General features: G+C 40.2%; 1 protein-coding gene across 7 annotated transcripts in view; it reads left to right on the top strand.

Annotated features, from left to right (window-relative positions):
- The window catches only part of LOC144498684 (ataxin-7-like protein 1), a 243,914-nt gene that overhangs the window by 181,561 nt on the left and 46,128 nt on the right, over positions 1 to 16,225 (top strand). For all 7 annotated transcript variants that reach the window (XM_078220169.1, XM_078220168.1, XM_078220166.1 and 4 more), the window contains one exon: positions 2,175 to 2,467. In XM_078220169.1, coding sequence (XP_078076295.1) covers positions 2,175 to 2,467 — 293 coding nt within the window. The remainder of the gene's footprint in view (positions 1 to 2,174; positions 2,468 to 16,225) is intronic.

The following is a 16,225-nucleotide window of genomic DNA, read 5'->3' as shown; positions in this document are numbered from 1 at the left end:
TAGGTCTGGTTTTGATGGAATGTAAATGTGATGTTGCTGTACCTAGGGACATATTTCAATCTGGCCATCTCTTAGTTCCATTCACATGACCATCATTCCCCAGTCTCGTGACAAGCAGCTTTTACCCAGTCCCCTGCTGGTCTAAAATTCACTGCTTTGTAAAAACTATATGATGGCACTGCCTCTTGCTGAAGCTTTGCCAGTAATAACATAAATGAATTGATTCCTTGGAGCTGCTCCTCACATAATGGATTCTTGTAGTGCTGAGGCAAAGGTAAATAATGCTGGTTGCCACTGGGCACCCTTTCCTCAGGCTGCATGTGGAATCATCTCTACAGATCAGTTGTCCAGTTTTTATGTTGCTGGCCTCTATTGATCTTTTTCTAACGTCAGAGAAGTTCTGTATCCAGAAAAGTAACAGCAACTGGGTTTTCCATATTTGTTTCAATGTTAGCTGTAAACAAGAGCAGACTTTTTTGTAAGCCGACATCAGTAGGTTCAGTCACACCAGTCTCATTAGACGGTATAAGGTCAGTTTAACTTCCAACCAACAGTCAGATTTTATCCTGCTTCCCTCCCCACCTCAGTTTTAAACATTCAGGCAAGCTTTTTGAGTGCTCTGACTGCCAGATAATGTAATATCTCTACTGTATGTTTATGTTTGCTTTATGCTAATTTAGGAGGAAGTGTCTGCTTCTTCTCTGCGATTGTTAAGAAGTTCAGTGGTGTCTGCCATCCTTTAGTTTGTTGCATTGTTGGTGACCAGTTGTAGGAATTTCACGTCATTAATTCAGTTTACAGCACCATCTGACTGCGTGCCTCCAGTTCTGTGAGAACATACTTTACTGCTTTGCTCAGATGCTGATTGGTAATCCTGAACGTTTAAGGACATTATTTTTAGAATGCTGACTTTTGCCACAAGATTGACTTATTTCATGTCCATCTCCTTTACTCTGTTTTGGTGGTGGAGACAGTGCTGTTATAGTTCATTCCATCGATCGTTCATCATGAATAAGATTGGACAGTGAGTGTCAAAAGGAGGTTGCGTCATGGAAACCAGTACAGCTAAACTGGATTGAGTAATATATAGCTGTAGCAAGAATTACTGAAATCAGCAATGGAAACCCTAGCCAGTAATTTTTGCCCCCACTTCTTTCATCTCCTTACACCAACCTAGGGGATGTTGAGGCCGATTATAATATCTCCACTACACTCTGGCAGAGATTGGCTGTTGCAGCAAAGATCACCTCAAAAGTACTGTTCATAAAATCCCTACAGTGCAGAAGAAAGAAGCCATTCGGCACATCGAGCCTGCACCAACGACAATCCGACCCAGGCCCTATCCCTATAACCCTACATTTTTACCCCGTTAATCTCCCTGACACTAAGGGGTAATTGAGCATGGCCAATTCACCTAACCTGCACATCTTTGGACTGTGGGAGGAAACCGGAGCACCCGGAGGAAACCCATGCAGGCACGGGGAGAACGTGCAAACTCCACACACACAGTCGCCCGAGGCTGGAATTGAACTTGGGTCCCTGGATCTGTGAGGCAGCAGTGCTAACTACTGTGCCACCGTACCACAATGCAAAGTGAACTAGCTAGTTGAGCTATTGGGGAGGATGGACACAATTTATTTATAACAGTGCAATTTGAATATTCTATCAATCCTCATCATTTTGATATGCAACTATGTAAAAAATGAAATATTTAACCCAAATTGTGTATGCATTAAGATAATTAAGAGTATGTTAAATATTGTTTCAGTTAAGTTTTTGAGGTCAAACTTAATAGCACCAGAAAACAAATGCTGTCCCTTTAGCCCTTTCACTTGCTATTATGTGGAAGGACTTAGAACTACAAAATTTCAGGTGCTTTAAAGATTGTGTCTCAATTATTTTATTGCTTATTATTAAATCGGAGAAGATTTTATTCCCTGCTCTTCGATTTGCTAAAACTCTTGATGCATCCATTTCATTCACGAAATATGAAGATGTAAAATTGTATCATTCAGTTAAAAAAAATAATGCAGCCAGAGTATTATAAATATTGGACAAATAGTGTCTGGAGCAGATTGTTCACTTCTAAATTTAGTTTTCTGTTTGTGCTGTGAAAGGGTTAACACAAAGCCATGGTATGGACCAGTTCTAACTAATGGGACTTTCTCTTGCAGTGTTCCTGTCCCAGTAGTCAGCCTTGAGAAGATCCCTAACCTGGTGAAAGCAGATGGTGCCAATGTTAAAATGAGTTCCACTACCACTACCACCTCCACCACCTCTTCTGCCTCTTCATCCTCCACATCTTCTGCAGCTTTGGTTAAATCTGCATTGGCATCAACAACATCAAAGCCTGTGCCACCTTCACCTGAGAAGATTCTGAATGGGAAAGCAATAGTGCCTCCTGCAATAGACAAGAAACACCAAAATGGCACTAAAAGCAGTAATAAGTCTCACAAAAGACTTTCTGGTGAGCATTTCCACCTACTTTTTCCTATAATGCAGTTCACCATTTGTCATTGTTCATATTAATAATGACAGAGACTCAGCAGAATAATACCTGTGAGACATTAGATAGCTGTATTGTTGTTCGCTGATATATTCATGTTGAATTTAAGAAGAGCACTTGAAAGAAGTTATATATTACAACCTGTCATTTCAATGAGCTTAATCTAAATTTATGTATTCAATCATTGCACTTCCTGGAGAGGGGAAAGGTTAGAACTTTGAAAAAATATTCATTTTTTTTGCAAGTTAGTACCTTTTAAAATTATTTTTATTTTAAAGAAACCAGAATTGGTGTACAGTGTGTGCATGTGCTGGATGAAGTACTTTGGGTTTCTGAGAATATAGCATTTGCACAATTAGCCTGGTTGCCACAGGCTAAGAAGGAAATAAATTATCCAGAGATCCTGCTGTAATCTGTATCCAAGGTGCTGCTCTGGAAAGTGCTTTAGTCTGGATATTCATTGAGGGCACATTGGTTCAGCTGCATTGTCCTCCACAGGTAAATGACATGCCAACACTGACTGTCTATCTTGATATTCATATGAAGACTGGCTACCTGGGTAAAGTACTGGTGTGTTCCTGCTTCCCATGAGTCTATGGGCCCAATTTTCCCATCAAATTGCACCCATTTTCGGGTGCAAAAACTTGGTAAAGTCAGGCGTGAGGCAAGTAGTGCAATCCGCGCCCGCCTCCGCGCCGGTTCCCCTTTGACCAAGGCCCAAAAATGGCCACGATCAGGACCGTGCCCCGAAACGGGTGCGACAGCCATTTAAATGCATCTGCATGCATTTAAATTGACACAATGGGCTGCACGCCCAACCTTACTGGCACTTCCCCCTTTACCACCGCATTCGCCCATTCAGAATCAACACGGAACAGACATGCTCCAAAAAAGTCCAATACGGGCGCTCTGGTTAGCGAGGAGGTAAGTGCCGAGTGTCCAGCGGCTCTCAGCTTGAGATTGGTGTGGGTGGGGGAGAAGGTGGGTCCGACGACTCTCTGCTTGAGATTTTGGGGGTGGGGGGGGGGGGTCCACTGCCACTCTGCCTGTGATTAGTGAGGGGAAAGGGGGGTCCACTGCCACTCTGCCTGTAATCAGTGAGGGGGAAAGGGGGGGTCCCATGATTGGTCTGGGTGGCGGAGGAGGTGGGGGGAATAAGGTGGTCAGTAATGTTGGGAGGGTGAGGCAAAGTCTGTGGGGGCCAGGGAGAGGCATTATCTAGTCCCGGAGCGATGTGGCAGGGGTGCAGCATTCTATCATTTGTTTTCTGCGCTTGCGCAGTTGGAGGTGCTGATCGGAGCTGTAGGTTTTGAGCGAGTTAAGCCCCGCCCACAGGTTCTGCAGCGTGATTCTGAATTGCTGATATTTTTTCAGGCAGAGTGCGTATGGGGGTATCTGAAAACGGGTCTAAAAGTCAGATCTGAAATACTCCCAGTTTCAAGTCCGCCCAGCACTTGGAAGCAAAATAGAATCAAAATATAGGGCCCTATATGTCTGCAAGAATCAATATCCTAAGGAAAGGAAACGCAAGAGATTAGCAGTGAAGGCATAGATACAAAATTGACCAAGAGACTGTCAGAAGAGTAATGACGAACAGTTGTCTTTCACATTGGAGGGAAGTAGAAAGTGGTATTTCCCAATGGTCAGTATTAAGGACACAGGTCTTTTTGATGCATATAATAACCTGGACTTGGGTAAACAGGGCATAATTTCAAAGTTTCAGATAACACAAAATGTTGTAAAGATGAAATTTAATGCTAAACAATGTGAAGCAATACATTTTGGTAGAAAGAGTCAGGAGAGGCAATATAAATTAAATGGTACCATTTTACAAGGGGTGTAGGAATAGAGAGACTGGGGGATTTGCATAAACAATCTTTGAAGGCAGCAGAAGTTATTTAGGCTGCTTTGGAAACAAATGTATGAGGCACCCTTGGCTTTATAAGTAGAGGCATAGAATGCAAAAGCACTCCCTCAGAAGATTAAACTGCAAGAAATGTCTATACCCAGAGTTGGATGCTGTACTCCACATGTATGTCAGGTACTGATGAACAGCTATCCACCGCCAACCACTTCAGTTATCAGCAGCCGCAGGACACTGGAGGGTGTCCTCGATAGTGAACTGTAACACATCAATCTCCCCTGCAGTTTGGCTGGGATATATGAGGCATTGCGATCCTATGTCAGCCACCTCAGAGTGTGAAGTCTGCCAGCAAAAGCAGAATGTAAGATTAGGGCATCCTTACTCTGTCAACAGAAAAGGACCATTATACTCAAATGAACTAGGAAGCCCAAACAACAGAAAATGAACTAAAGTTATGCAAGATCCCAAGTGAGGGTGGAAATAAATGAAGGTTTGCTGAATGAGATGTAGCAAATCCTGGAATATTTGGCTTTCAGAATGTACATACAATGGCCATTTTGAAAATAAAAGGCACTTGATGCAAGTCTTGTGTATCCCTAATTTGCAGTATTCAGTATTTCAGTGTAACATTAAAATGAAAAATTTGCAGGGCTACAGGGGAAGATTAGGGGAGTGGGACTAATGTGATGACTCTCTAGAAAGGACTAGTACAGACATTAATAAGCTGAATGGCCTCCTGTACTGCGATTCTACGATGAGGCAAAAAATGAATAACTATTTTCACGTTAATCCAGCACATCAGAATTTTTAAGAGTAACTTTCAAACAATGTCTTCAGGTCAATATCTTGGCTAATTGCAATGCTTCCTTTTATGAGGGCATTGCAAAGATTTTTTAGGATGGTTTTATGTAAGAGGAATTATTAACCTTCTTTCAACGTGTTTTTAACTTTGGAGAATTAAATTTAGAGAATCAAGGAATCAAAAGAGGAGCAGTATGGATAAAATGGGAACTTGTTAGAATCTGAATCTTAGAATCGCGGATTTCATTAACTGTTATGTTCAATTTTATTCAGAATGCCATTGGTGGCAGACTGAGGAAATTAATATTTATGAAATTTAATGATCTTGGATGTTTTTCAAATGTTTGAGTGCATCTTCCTAATGCTACAAAATGCCTTTATTTAGCTACCTCTTGTATTTTTTGAGAAAAATGCTAATTTTATCCTGCTGCTTGTAGGATAACAACAACGTGTTAAATAATTGAGATTGGTGGGTAATATTGTTAATTAGCTGGGGACTGAGAGAAGTGTGATGCATTATCCATTCAGCTATCAAGTCCATCATTCATAGCATATTCTTAGTTCCAATTTACTTACAGTTCATTCATGTTCATACTTTGTCTTTTAAACTGCAGTCAGATGCAATTGTAATGTAAAGCTTGGGCTGCTTCAGCTAAATTAATTCAAAGAGGATTCATGGAGTACAGTGAATGCACAGGCTCATAAAGCAACATGATCTATGTTTGATCCTCCACTTAAGTCAGTTCCTGAAGTCTGCTGTGTTACTTTAGGAAAATGCCTTCTCAGAGGGAAGGGGAATCTGACCTTTGGTTATTTGGGTGTGTGCTGGCACCTGAATATTGATCAGGGCCAGTGCAAGCCTGGCAATAGTTTACATCCTCGTATTTACAGCCACAGGTGATGGAGAAACCAGATAGAAGGAAATAAAAATTACTTCATGGAGCAGGTAGTTTTAATACTTAATATTAATGCAAGCACATATGAATTTTCCAAAGATGAATTGAGTACAGGAGATGTTTAAAAAAGGGTCTTCATTCCCAGACCTAGTAAAGGTCTTCCATTAAATTTAGGTCTTCCATTAAATTTATATTCATCAGTAATGTTGGGAAGCTCCTACGCATTCAGTCCACTTTACAAATCAACAAATTGCCCCTCAGTCAACCTCACACTTCCCTTCTTCACCCCTTCAAATGCTGCAGCTGGCGTTTAATCCAAAGTGCTGTCACCATCTCTCAATGACGTGCAGTCACATCAGTCCCAGCACAACGCAAAGCTGATTTCATTGTCTGCCTTTTCTTGAATATCAGAGTTGTTCACTCATCAAGCTGCAGATAGCAGCTGTTACATACTACACAACATGGGGTACCCTTTCTCTTGGCTATCAGTTGTGTTCAGTCCTTTACAGTTATGCACCCTTTGCTGTCTAATCTCAAAACAACCAACATGTGCAAAAAGTTTGAGATCAATATTTTAACTATGTCAATTTCTTCTTAAAATGTTTGCATAAATAGCTTACTTGTTCTACAGATTCAAGGTAGGCTGCTTGTTCTATATAATAATTAATATGAATAACATGTTCACTTTAATGTTCATTCATGTTTACCAGTTGTTCCCTAACCATTAACTTCCCTAATCCATTTGAGTTCAGAGAAACGTACTGTTGACTCTGTTGACTGTTATCTGTCCTTATTGTTACTCCAAATAAATCTGACGGGTTTTAAAGGCTTTTAGTGCTGAGGGATACTCTGGCATTTAGCTACAGTGCAGCTATCGATCCTGAATCAACCTCTAAATCATTCACCATATCTGACATCTGTAATTTATGAAAGGTTGTCTATTTGAGAAAATATAGATTGCAAACATGTCCAACGGTGACAGCACACTATTGTGAGGTTCAATTGAGAATAGTTTTGGAAAGTACCAAAATTACAGTTGATTAATTAACAACAAATTTCACAATAGTGTGACAAAAAGAAGCATTCTTCTATAGTATTGGTTAAGTGGTCCTCTCTTTAAATCTAGTTACAATGCATAGTTGAAAATTCCGTTGCAGTTGAGATCCATATTCTAGATAAATATTACATGAACAATTCCAACTGGTTTTTAAACTTTGGGGAAGGAACCATGCTACAGCCCAACAAAGCGTACTATAATATTTTTGAATCCAGCCGATTATTCAGACTCTCAACTGTTGGGAGAATATATGAATGCTGACAGTAATATTGATGCAGTATAAAAGCACTCAGTTGGTACATTTGCAGGACGATGAACTAAATTTCACAGAGCACTGTTTCTTTCCTGCCCTTAATATCTAAAATGGACACATTCAAAGGAAAATAACTTTCAGGGTCAACTTAATCCACTACTTTGCTAACCCGTACTGTGTCACAATTAATTCCCAGTTTGGTTAGAAATAACTTTTCCTTTTCTTCAAAGTTTGTTCCTTGATGTACACACATTCTGGAGTTGCCATGATCTTTCTTGTGTAAATCTCTCAGTGGTTGAAATCTTTTCTCCAATACTGAAGATTGAAAGTTATTCTCTGAAGTATACATTGTTCACGTTTTCTGACCTTTATTTCCCTTTGTGTGAAAAGTTCAGTAATCTGGAATGCAGATTCCTCAGGATTAAACTGTGTACAGCATACAGTAGATATCATGGTGAATATAATAGTTTTCCTTCTCTTTGCAAAGCTTATAAAAATGTTAAACTTGCTGCACAGCAAATTCTTCTCCGAGTGCTAAATGTAATGAGAAGGGCTAGACCAGGACTCGACAGCCTTAATAACAAGATGAACCATTTTTGAAATGTATTTTGAGAGCTGCGATGCTGTTACTCAAATGCCAATGAAATGAAAAGCGAGTTAGTTACTTTTTAGCTTAGGTAGTGTGTGTTTTGGGAAAATGCCTGTCAAGATTTGATCTTTTTGTTGTCGAATTTCTCATTGCAAATAAGATACAAAGGGAAAGCCTGCCAAATTCGGATGAAAGTGAATAAATAAGGCTGTGTTTGCTGCCAACGCTGTGCATTCACAGGCCTAGTGTTTCTCCGCCATACTTACTAGACTCATGCAGCCTTGATTAATTGGGCCTGCCATCTTTGACATTGGCCCATTGCATCAGACCATCAGCAGAACAGGATTTCATAGACTTGACACTGCTAGATTGAAATTCATTCAGTGTAAAAAAAAAACGTTTGCACTATCTTAATTCCGAAGTAAGGCGGATAGTTTAAAGCAGCAAACTAACAAACCAAAAACCTTGGTTTCACTCAGGCAGCATGTTGCGTTGAGTGCCTCCAGAGTTGCATCATCAACAATATTTTTCTTGCCTCGTTTGTGAATTTTGCTGGTTGAGCATTGTTCGTGGAAATTATTTAACCGTTTTTCTTTCATTCATCCGTAGTTATAAAATATTAAAAAATCTTAAGACTTGCATACATTTCCTGACTACAAAGCTAATGTTTTGGGCACACTCTTAAAGAATAATCAGAAGGCTGGGCGAGGCCTGACGTCTGCACAGACCAATGTGCATGGGCAGGCGGCCACATTGCGTTGGCAGAAGATGCAGAGAATAAATAAGTCTATTCATTTCAAAATTCTCAATATTCATTTTAGATTTTTATCTTCCTCGTGGTTATTTCAACTCCTCTAATTATGCCAACTTTTACAAATTAAATTCAAATGCTAATCTGTAAAAAAGGAGTGTCTGTTAACTTTAACAGTACTACAAGTATGACGTCCAAAATTCAGCACTCTCGGGATTTTCCAGGATTTTGCATTACCAACCAACTCCCCTTCACACAGGCTTTAAGGGAACAGAGAGCAAAATGATTGGTTTCTAACTCTCTTCCCTGAAAGCAGCCAGAAATGTTACAGTTGAAAGTATGGAGAGATTCCCTGACTATCCCACTGGTAGAACAGGCAACTTTGTCTCGGAGGAATAGGGAGGGCGAAGGGATGCAGATCTTAAAGCGCTGCAATGGACTGAGGTCCTATGTATGCACAACTGTTGCTGATTCCATCCTCTTGGATCAGGTCAGTAATAGTCTCTTCATCCCTGGTTTACTCTGTTCCTGTAGAGGCAACTAGATCTCCCTCGAAAAGGCAAGCAACACTGATAGTTACAGCAGTGTGTCTCACAGCTGGTGCTACTGGTGGATGCAGCAAACTTTTGTTTCCTGTACTAAATTAATATTTGTTTGGAGCAAAACAACCTCAAACAAAGTTGGTTCCTTTATTGATGTATACGTCCACATCTGTGAGCAATTTGCATCTTTGGCGAGTGGGCAATACATAAGTCATTATCACGATGGTGCATGGCACCATTTTGCTTGGCAAAATAGTGCAACTGTAAGTTGTTATGACTTTTGATCCACGCAACTTTTGAGAAAATTTCATATTTTTGTGATTAAATATTTCACAAGTTCAGGCTGTTATCCATTAAAATACCCATTGCCAACGCATAATTTTGGATATTTAATATTTTTAAATAGAAACACATTTAGCTAACTATTTTCTAAATATTGATGATGAAATAAATGGGTTTGAGCAGTCAAGGTCAGGATCTCACATGGGTCTGTGAGGGAACACAGGTTGCCAACGCTGAACTAGGCTTTTGAAGACACGTGAAACCTACCTGATCCTGTAATTCACTACACTAGAGTAATAATTAGGTCCACTTGAAGCATCATATGTATCAGTACACAATGATGGATTTCTGATGCTGGGTTTGAATTAAATGAAGAGCTATCAAAGTTAGCCATTTTTTCAGAAAGACAGATTAAGGGCTGGTGGAAGTAAACTCAAAGATTAATTTGGCTAAATATTTTAGTAACAGGTGGTTTGGTGTGTCCCATGTGATGTTATAGAGCAAAGCTCTCTTATTAATCACTTGAGTATTAACATAAATTCTACCTCCTAAAGTAACTTTAAGAGAAATGCTGCCATTATTGGTTCTGTTTGCTTGCTTATTTTCAAAAGCATCGGACTCTAGCTTTTGCATTTCTGTGGCTTGAGATAGATACACTTTTTCTTTATCAATCTATCTATCAATCAGCATCTTTATTTAGACCCGTCTTTTCCCTATATAGCCCTACAACCTTTTCCAATTTTATTTTGAAAATCTCACATTGAACTTGCCTCCATCACTTATGCAGTGCATTCCAAATCCTCACCATTTGCTGTGTAAAACGTTCTTCTCATGTCATCGTTTCTTCTTTTGCTAATCACCTTAACTCTGTTTTCTGGTCTGCTACCCAATGGCCAAGGGAACAGCTTTTTCTTATCTTATCTTAAAGCAGAACTGCCCCAGCTTCTATCAATCCACCCAACTCAAGTCCCTCATCTCTGGGACCATTCTTGTGAATCTTTTCTGCACCCTCTCTAATGCCTTCGTGTCATTCATAAAGTGTGGTGCCAGAACTGGACAGTTGAGGCCAAACCATTGTTTCATAAAGGATCATCATGACCTCCTTGCTTTGTACTCTATGCAACTATTTATAAAGTCCATCAGCCTTAATAACTAGTCTCTCAATCTGTGCATGTATATCCCATGGGCCTCTCTGTTTCTATCTCCTCTCTAGAATAGTGTCCTTTCTTTTGTATTGTTTCTCCTTGTTCTTCCTACCAAAATTAATCACTTCACACTTCTCTGCATTAAATTTAATCTTTCACGTGTCTGCCTATTCCACCACTCTTCACTGCCCTCCTTACAATTCACAATACTTGTAAGTTTAAGAAAATCAGTAATTCTAACACCAACCCCTGGGGAGCCCTACTATGTGTCTTCTATTAGTCTGGAAAACAACCATTTATCACTAAGATAAAAATAACTTACTGCGGATGCTGAAATCTGAAACAAAAATTGCTGGAAAATTTCAGCAGGTCTGACAACATCTGTGGAGAGAGAACAGAGCTAATGTTTCAAGTCTGGATGACTCTTCATCAGAGCCAACGAAGAGTTATCCAGAGATAACTCTGCTGAGATTTTCCAGCATTTTCTGTTTTTTTGAACCATTTATCACCACTCTCTCTCCTGTCATTCAACCAACATTGTATCCATGCTGCCTCCTTTATTCCATGGGCATTAACTTTACTTTCAAGCTTGTTATGTGACACTTTATTGAATGTCTTTTGAAAGTCCCTATGCACCACATCAAGCACAGCCCAACCCTCATCAACCCTCTCCATTACCTCCTCAAAGAACTCAATCAAGTTAGTTAAACATGATTTGCCCTTAATGAATCCATGCTGGCCTGCCTTAATTAATCTACATTTGTCCAGTTGACTTAATTTTGTCACAGATGCTGATTTCTAAAAGTTTACTAACTACCAGCGTTCCAAGTTAAATTGACAAGCCTGTAATTGCTGGATTATCTGTGTACCCTTCGCTGAGCAAGGGCTGTAACATCTCCAGCCCCTGTGGCACCATCCCTGTCTCCAGAACTCTCCTTCTCAAAAGGCAATGGAAGCAGAATCTTCGAATATATTTAAGGCAGAGCTAGGTATATTCTTGATTGACAAGGGTGAAAGGTTATCAGGGACAGACACAAATGTGAGGTTAAGGTTACTATCAGATCAGCCATGATCTTATTGAATGACAGAGCAGACTCGAGGGGCCAAGTGACTGACTCCTGCTCCTAATTCATATGTTCATATAAGGAGAATTGGAAGATTATGGCTTCATTTTGTCTATCCAAATGACTTGACTTCATGTGCAGCAAGCCTATCCGGCATATCATCTATATCAATTTTTAGCTCATGCGGTGTCTCAGCTACCTCGTCTTTCGCTATGACTTTGGCAACATCATCTCCCGTGGTAAAGACAGATGTAATGTAGTCATTTAAAACCTCAGCCATGCCTCTGCCTCCATGTGGAAATCCCCTCCTTAGTCTCTAATCAGCCCTACTACTCCTCCAACCACCCTTTTATTATTTATATGCTTGTAGAGATTTTATGATTCCCTTTTATGTTGAATGCTAGTCTTTTCTCATACTCTCTTTGCTTCTCTTTTTTTTTGTTTTCACTCCCTCTCCCCCCGCCCCATATGCAACCTGGTTCTCGATTTTAGTATCCACCTGATGTCTGTCATATGAATCCTTTTTTTGCCTTTTTCTTGCTCCATCTCTTTTGTCATCCAGGGAGCTCTGGCTCTGGTTGTCCTATCTTTCTCCCTCATGAGGATGTATTTAGATTGTAACCAAACTATCTCCTCTTCAAAGGCAGACCATTGTTGCAGTTTTGCCTGCCAATCTTAGATTCCAATTTTCTTGACCCTGTCTGTTCTCACCCTGTTGAAACTGATCTCTCCCCTGCTGTTATTTTTTTAAAATTCTGTTTGCCCCTTGTCCTTTCCCATAACCAGTCTAAACTCTATGATACTGTGATCACTGTTTTCTAAATGACACTTGATCTACTTGGCCTCATTCCCCAGAACCAGATCCCAGAGAGCCTACTTTCTCATTGGACCAGAAACATACTGATGAAAAGAATTTTCTTGAATGCATTCGAGAAACTCTTCCCCTTCCCTGCTCTTTACACTATTACTGTCCCTGTCTATAATAGAATAATCAAGGTCCTCCATTATAGTAGTCGATATTCGTGTACCTCTCTTGTCATTTCCTTGCAAAATTGTTCCTCTCTATCTTTCCCACTGGTCGCTGGCCTATTGAATACACCCAGCACTGTGATGGTATTGTCTCTTAGCATTAACCGAATAGATTCTGATCTTGACTGCTCCAGAACACTACATTATGCAGTGATGTTTGTTAATTCAGAATCATAGAATCATAGAAACCCTACAGTGCAGAAAGAGGCCATTTGGCCCATCGAGTCTGCACCGACCACAATCCCACCCAGGCCCTACCCCCATATCCCTACATATTTACCCGCTAACCCCTCTAACCTATGCATCTCAGGACACTATGGGGCAATTTTAGCATGGCCAATCAACCTAACCCACACATCTTTGGACCAGAAGGTGACCAGTTAACAGATAAACATAAATCATTTAGATACCAAACAGCATCATTGATTTGATGTGTTTACTTTTTGTTTCACAAAGTGTAGGCAAGTTTTTCATTCTAGAAAGTTGCACTGATTACGAAAGAATGGTCCATTTTTCCTTCTTTGTTTTTGTAATAAAATAAGTTAATTAGGACAGGAAGTATTCCAATTGAATTCATAAAATAACTTGATTTAGAGCAGCAGCACATTCCCCATTTTAATTTGCAGCCTCCGTGTTCTTATTTGCTGCTAGTGTATTAGCTTTTGACTGTTTGCAAACTTGTGTTGTTGGCCCACTGGTTGCTTGCTTAAGCACAGTAAGAAGTCTCACAACATCAGGTTAAAGTCCAACAGGTTTATTTGGCAGCACAAGCTTTCGAAGTCTCGCTCCTTCTACAGGTGGCTGACTCATCTGAAGAAGGCGCAAGACTCCAAAAGCTTGTGCTGCCAAATAAACCTGTTGGACTTTAACATGGTGTTGTGAGACTTCTTACTGTGCTTTCCACCAACCACACACACACACACACCCTGCCTCCCCCCCCCACGTCCAATGTTGCCTGATGTCTTTTTCTCATTCTTGGAATCGAAGAGAGGAAAATTGGCTGGTTACCAAGCTAATCGCCTGTTGAAGTATAAAATTTGTCTTGATGACCTTAACACCCTGATCATTTTTGACTTGTTCTTAAAATTGCTGCTAGGATAATACACACATGATATCACTGACTGCTCAGTATTTCTTCTCATGAAGTTGAACACTGAGGTTTTGTGACCATTTATAACATGCTTCTTCACGACTATTGTGGTTTCACATGACTGCACATGGGTTTGAAGGGAAAAATAGCAAAGCGAATGTGCAAATGTTCCTTCAACAATATTAATTTTTCACGAAGTAATAAAAGATTGATAATGAAAATTTTTGAGAAATGAATGTCAAACTGAGTTTTTAAGACATCCCTATTCTCAGAGGCACAATTGAATTGCATTTCCTCAGTGTTAGAGTAAAGCATCCACCACTAACATGATGCCTTTTCATCTGTGTGATGATGCTCTCATTGTTTTAAAATGGCCGATGCCTCAAGAGTCAGTGGATATGTACACTGGAGTCAATAATGAAACTTAATAAATAGACGACAGAAATATCACTGCAAGCGGTATTTTAAACATGGGCTGCAATTGATTTTTGTTTATTCATTCATGGGTGTGGGCATAACTGGCTAAGCCAGCATTTATTGTCCATCCGCAATTGCTGTTCAGAAGTTGGTGGTGAACTGCTTTCTGGAGCTGCTGCAGTCCATTTGGTGTAGGAGCACCCAGAGTGCTGTTACAGAGGGAGCTCCAGGATTTTGACCCAACGACATTGAAAGAATGGCGATAAAATTCTAAATCAGGAGGGCGAGTGGCTTGGAGGTGGTGGTGTTCCTATGTGTCTGCTGCCCATGTCCTTCGAGAAGGTAGTGGTCAGGAATTTGGAAGTTATTATCTGTGAAGGCTTTGTAAATTCCTTGAAGATGGTACATACTATTGCCACTGTGTGTTGATGGTGGAGGAAGTAAATTTGTGTAGATGAGGTGCCAATCAAGTGGGCTGTTATGTCCTGGATGGTGTTGAGCTCCTTGGAGCTGCACTCATCCAGGCAAGTGGAGAGTATTGCATAACACTCCTGACTTGTGCCTTGTAGGCTTTGGGGAGTCGGAAGGTGAGTTACTCGAACTGTTTTTGTAACACAGTATTTATATGACTAGTCCAGTTCAGTTTCTGGTCAATGGTAACCCCCAGGATGTTGTTAATGGGGGATTCAGTGATGGTAATGTCATTGACTGTCATGGGGCAATGGTTAGAGTCTCTCTTGTTGGTGATGGTCATTGCCTGGCACTTGAGTAGCATGCATTTTATTTGCCACTTGTCAGCCCAAATCTGGATATTGTCCAGGACTTGCTGTATTTTTTTACTAAAAGAAGGATCGCGGTCTTTAAAGAATTGAATACATGCAAGGTCTGTCAGCCAAGCTAATCAGAGCAATGAACACAATGAGTGTCATGCAAGCAAAGTTTTTCAGATCTCGGTCATTGAAGGCATAGTTAGCAGCTTAATAAGTGATTCAGCACATTGCTATAGATTTGATTTGATTTATTATTGTCTCATGTATCGGTATACAGTGAAAAGTATTGTTTCTTGCACAATACAGACAAAGCATACTATTCATAGAATACATAGGGGAGAAGGAAAGGAGAGGGTGCAGAATGTAGTGTTACAGTAATATGTAGGGTGTAGTGAAATGTCAACATAAATAAGGTAGGTCCATTCAAAAGTCTGATGACAGCAGGGAAGAAGCTGTTCTTGAGTCGATTGGTATGCGATCTCAGGCTTTTGTATCTTTTTCCCGACAAGAAGGTGGAAGAGAGTATGTCCGGGGTGCGTGGGGTCCTTGATTATGCTGGCTGTTCTTCCAAGTGTAGACGGAGTCAATGGATAGAAGGATGGTTGCGTGATGGATTGGGCTGCATTCACAATCCTTTGTCATTTCTTGCGGTCTTGGTCCGAGCAGGAGCCATACCAAGCTGTGATACAACCAGAAAGGATGCTTTCGATGGTGCATCTGTAAAAAATTGGTGAGAATCGTAGTGGAAATGCCGAATTTCCTTAGCCTCCTGAGAAAGTAGAGGCATTGGTGGGCTTTCTTAACTATAGTGTCAGCGTACAGGGACTGGGACAGGTTGTTAGTGATCTGGACATCTAATCTGGATACATTACAACTGGGTCTTCCACTATTCCATCTTGCAGAAAACCCAAAACTAAAGTAGTGTTTTGTTGTAAGTCATTTTTTTAAAAATAGATAGATATTAAGCATCTTCAATATTGAAGTTGAATAACAACATTTCTAAAGCAAAATAATGCAGTTCAAGAGATCTGAAATGAAAATAGAATTTGCTGGAAGCACTCAGTAGGTTAAGCAATAATTGAAAAGAGAAACTGGGTTAATGTTTCAGCTTGCTGATCTTGTGGAAGTTCATGAACTTGAAACATTAACTTTATTTTTCTTCCTACCGA

Source organism: Mustelus asterias, chromosome 9 (assembly GCF_964213995.1).
Source record: "Mustelus asterias chromosome 9, sMusAst1.hap1.1, whole genome shotgun sequence".
NCBI lineage: Eukaryota > Metazoa > Chordata > Chondrichthyes > Carcharhiniformes > Triakidae > Mustelus > Mustelus asterias.
Note: the sequence above shows the minus strand (reverse complement) of the source record. Positions and strands in the feature narration are given on the sequence as shown.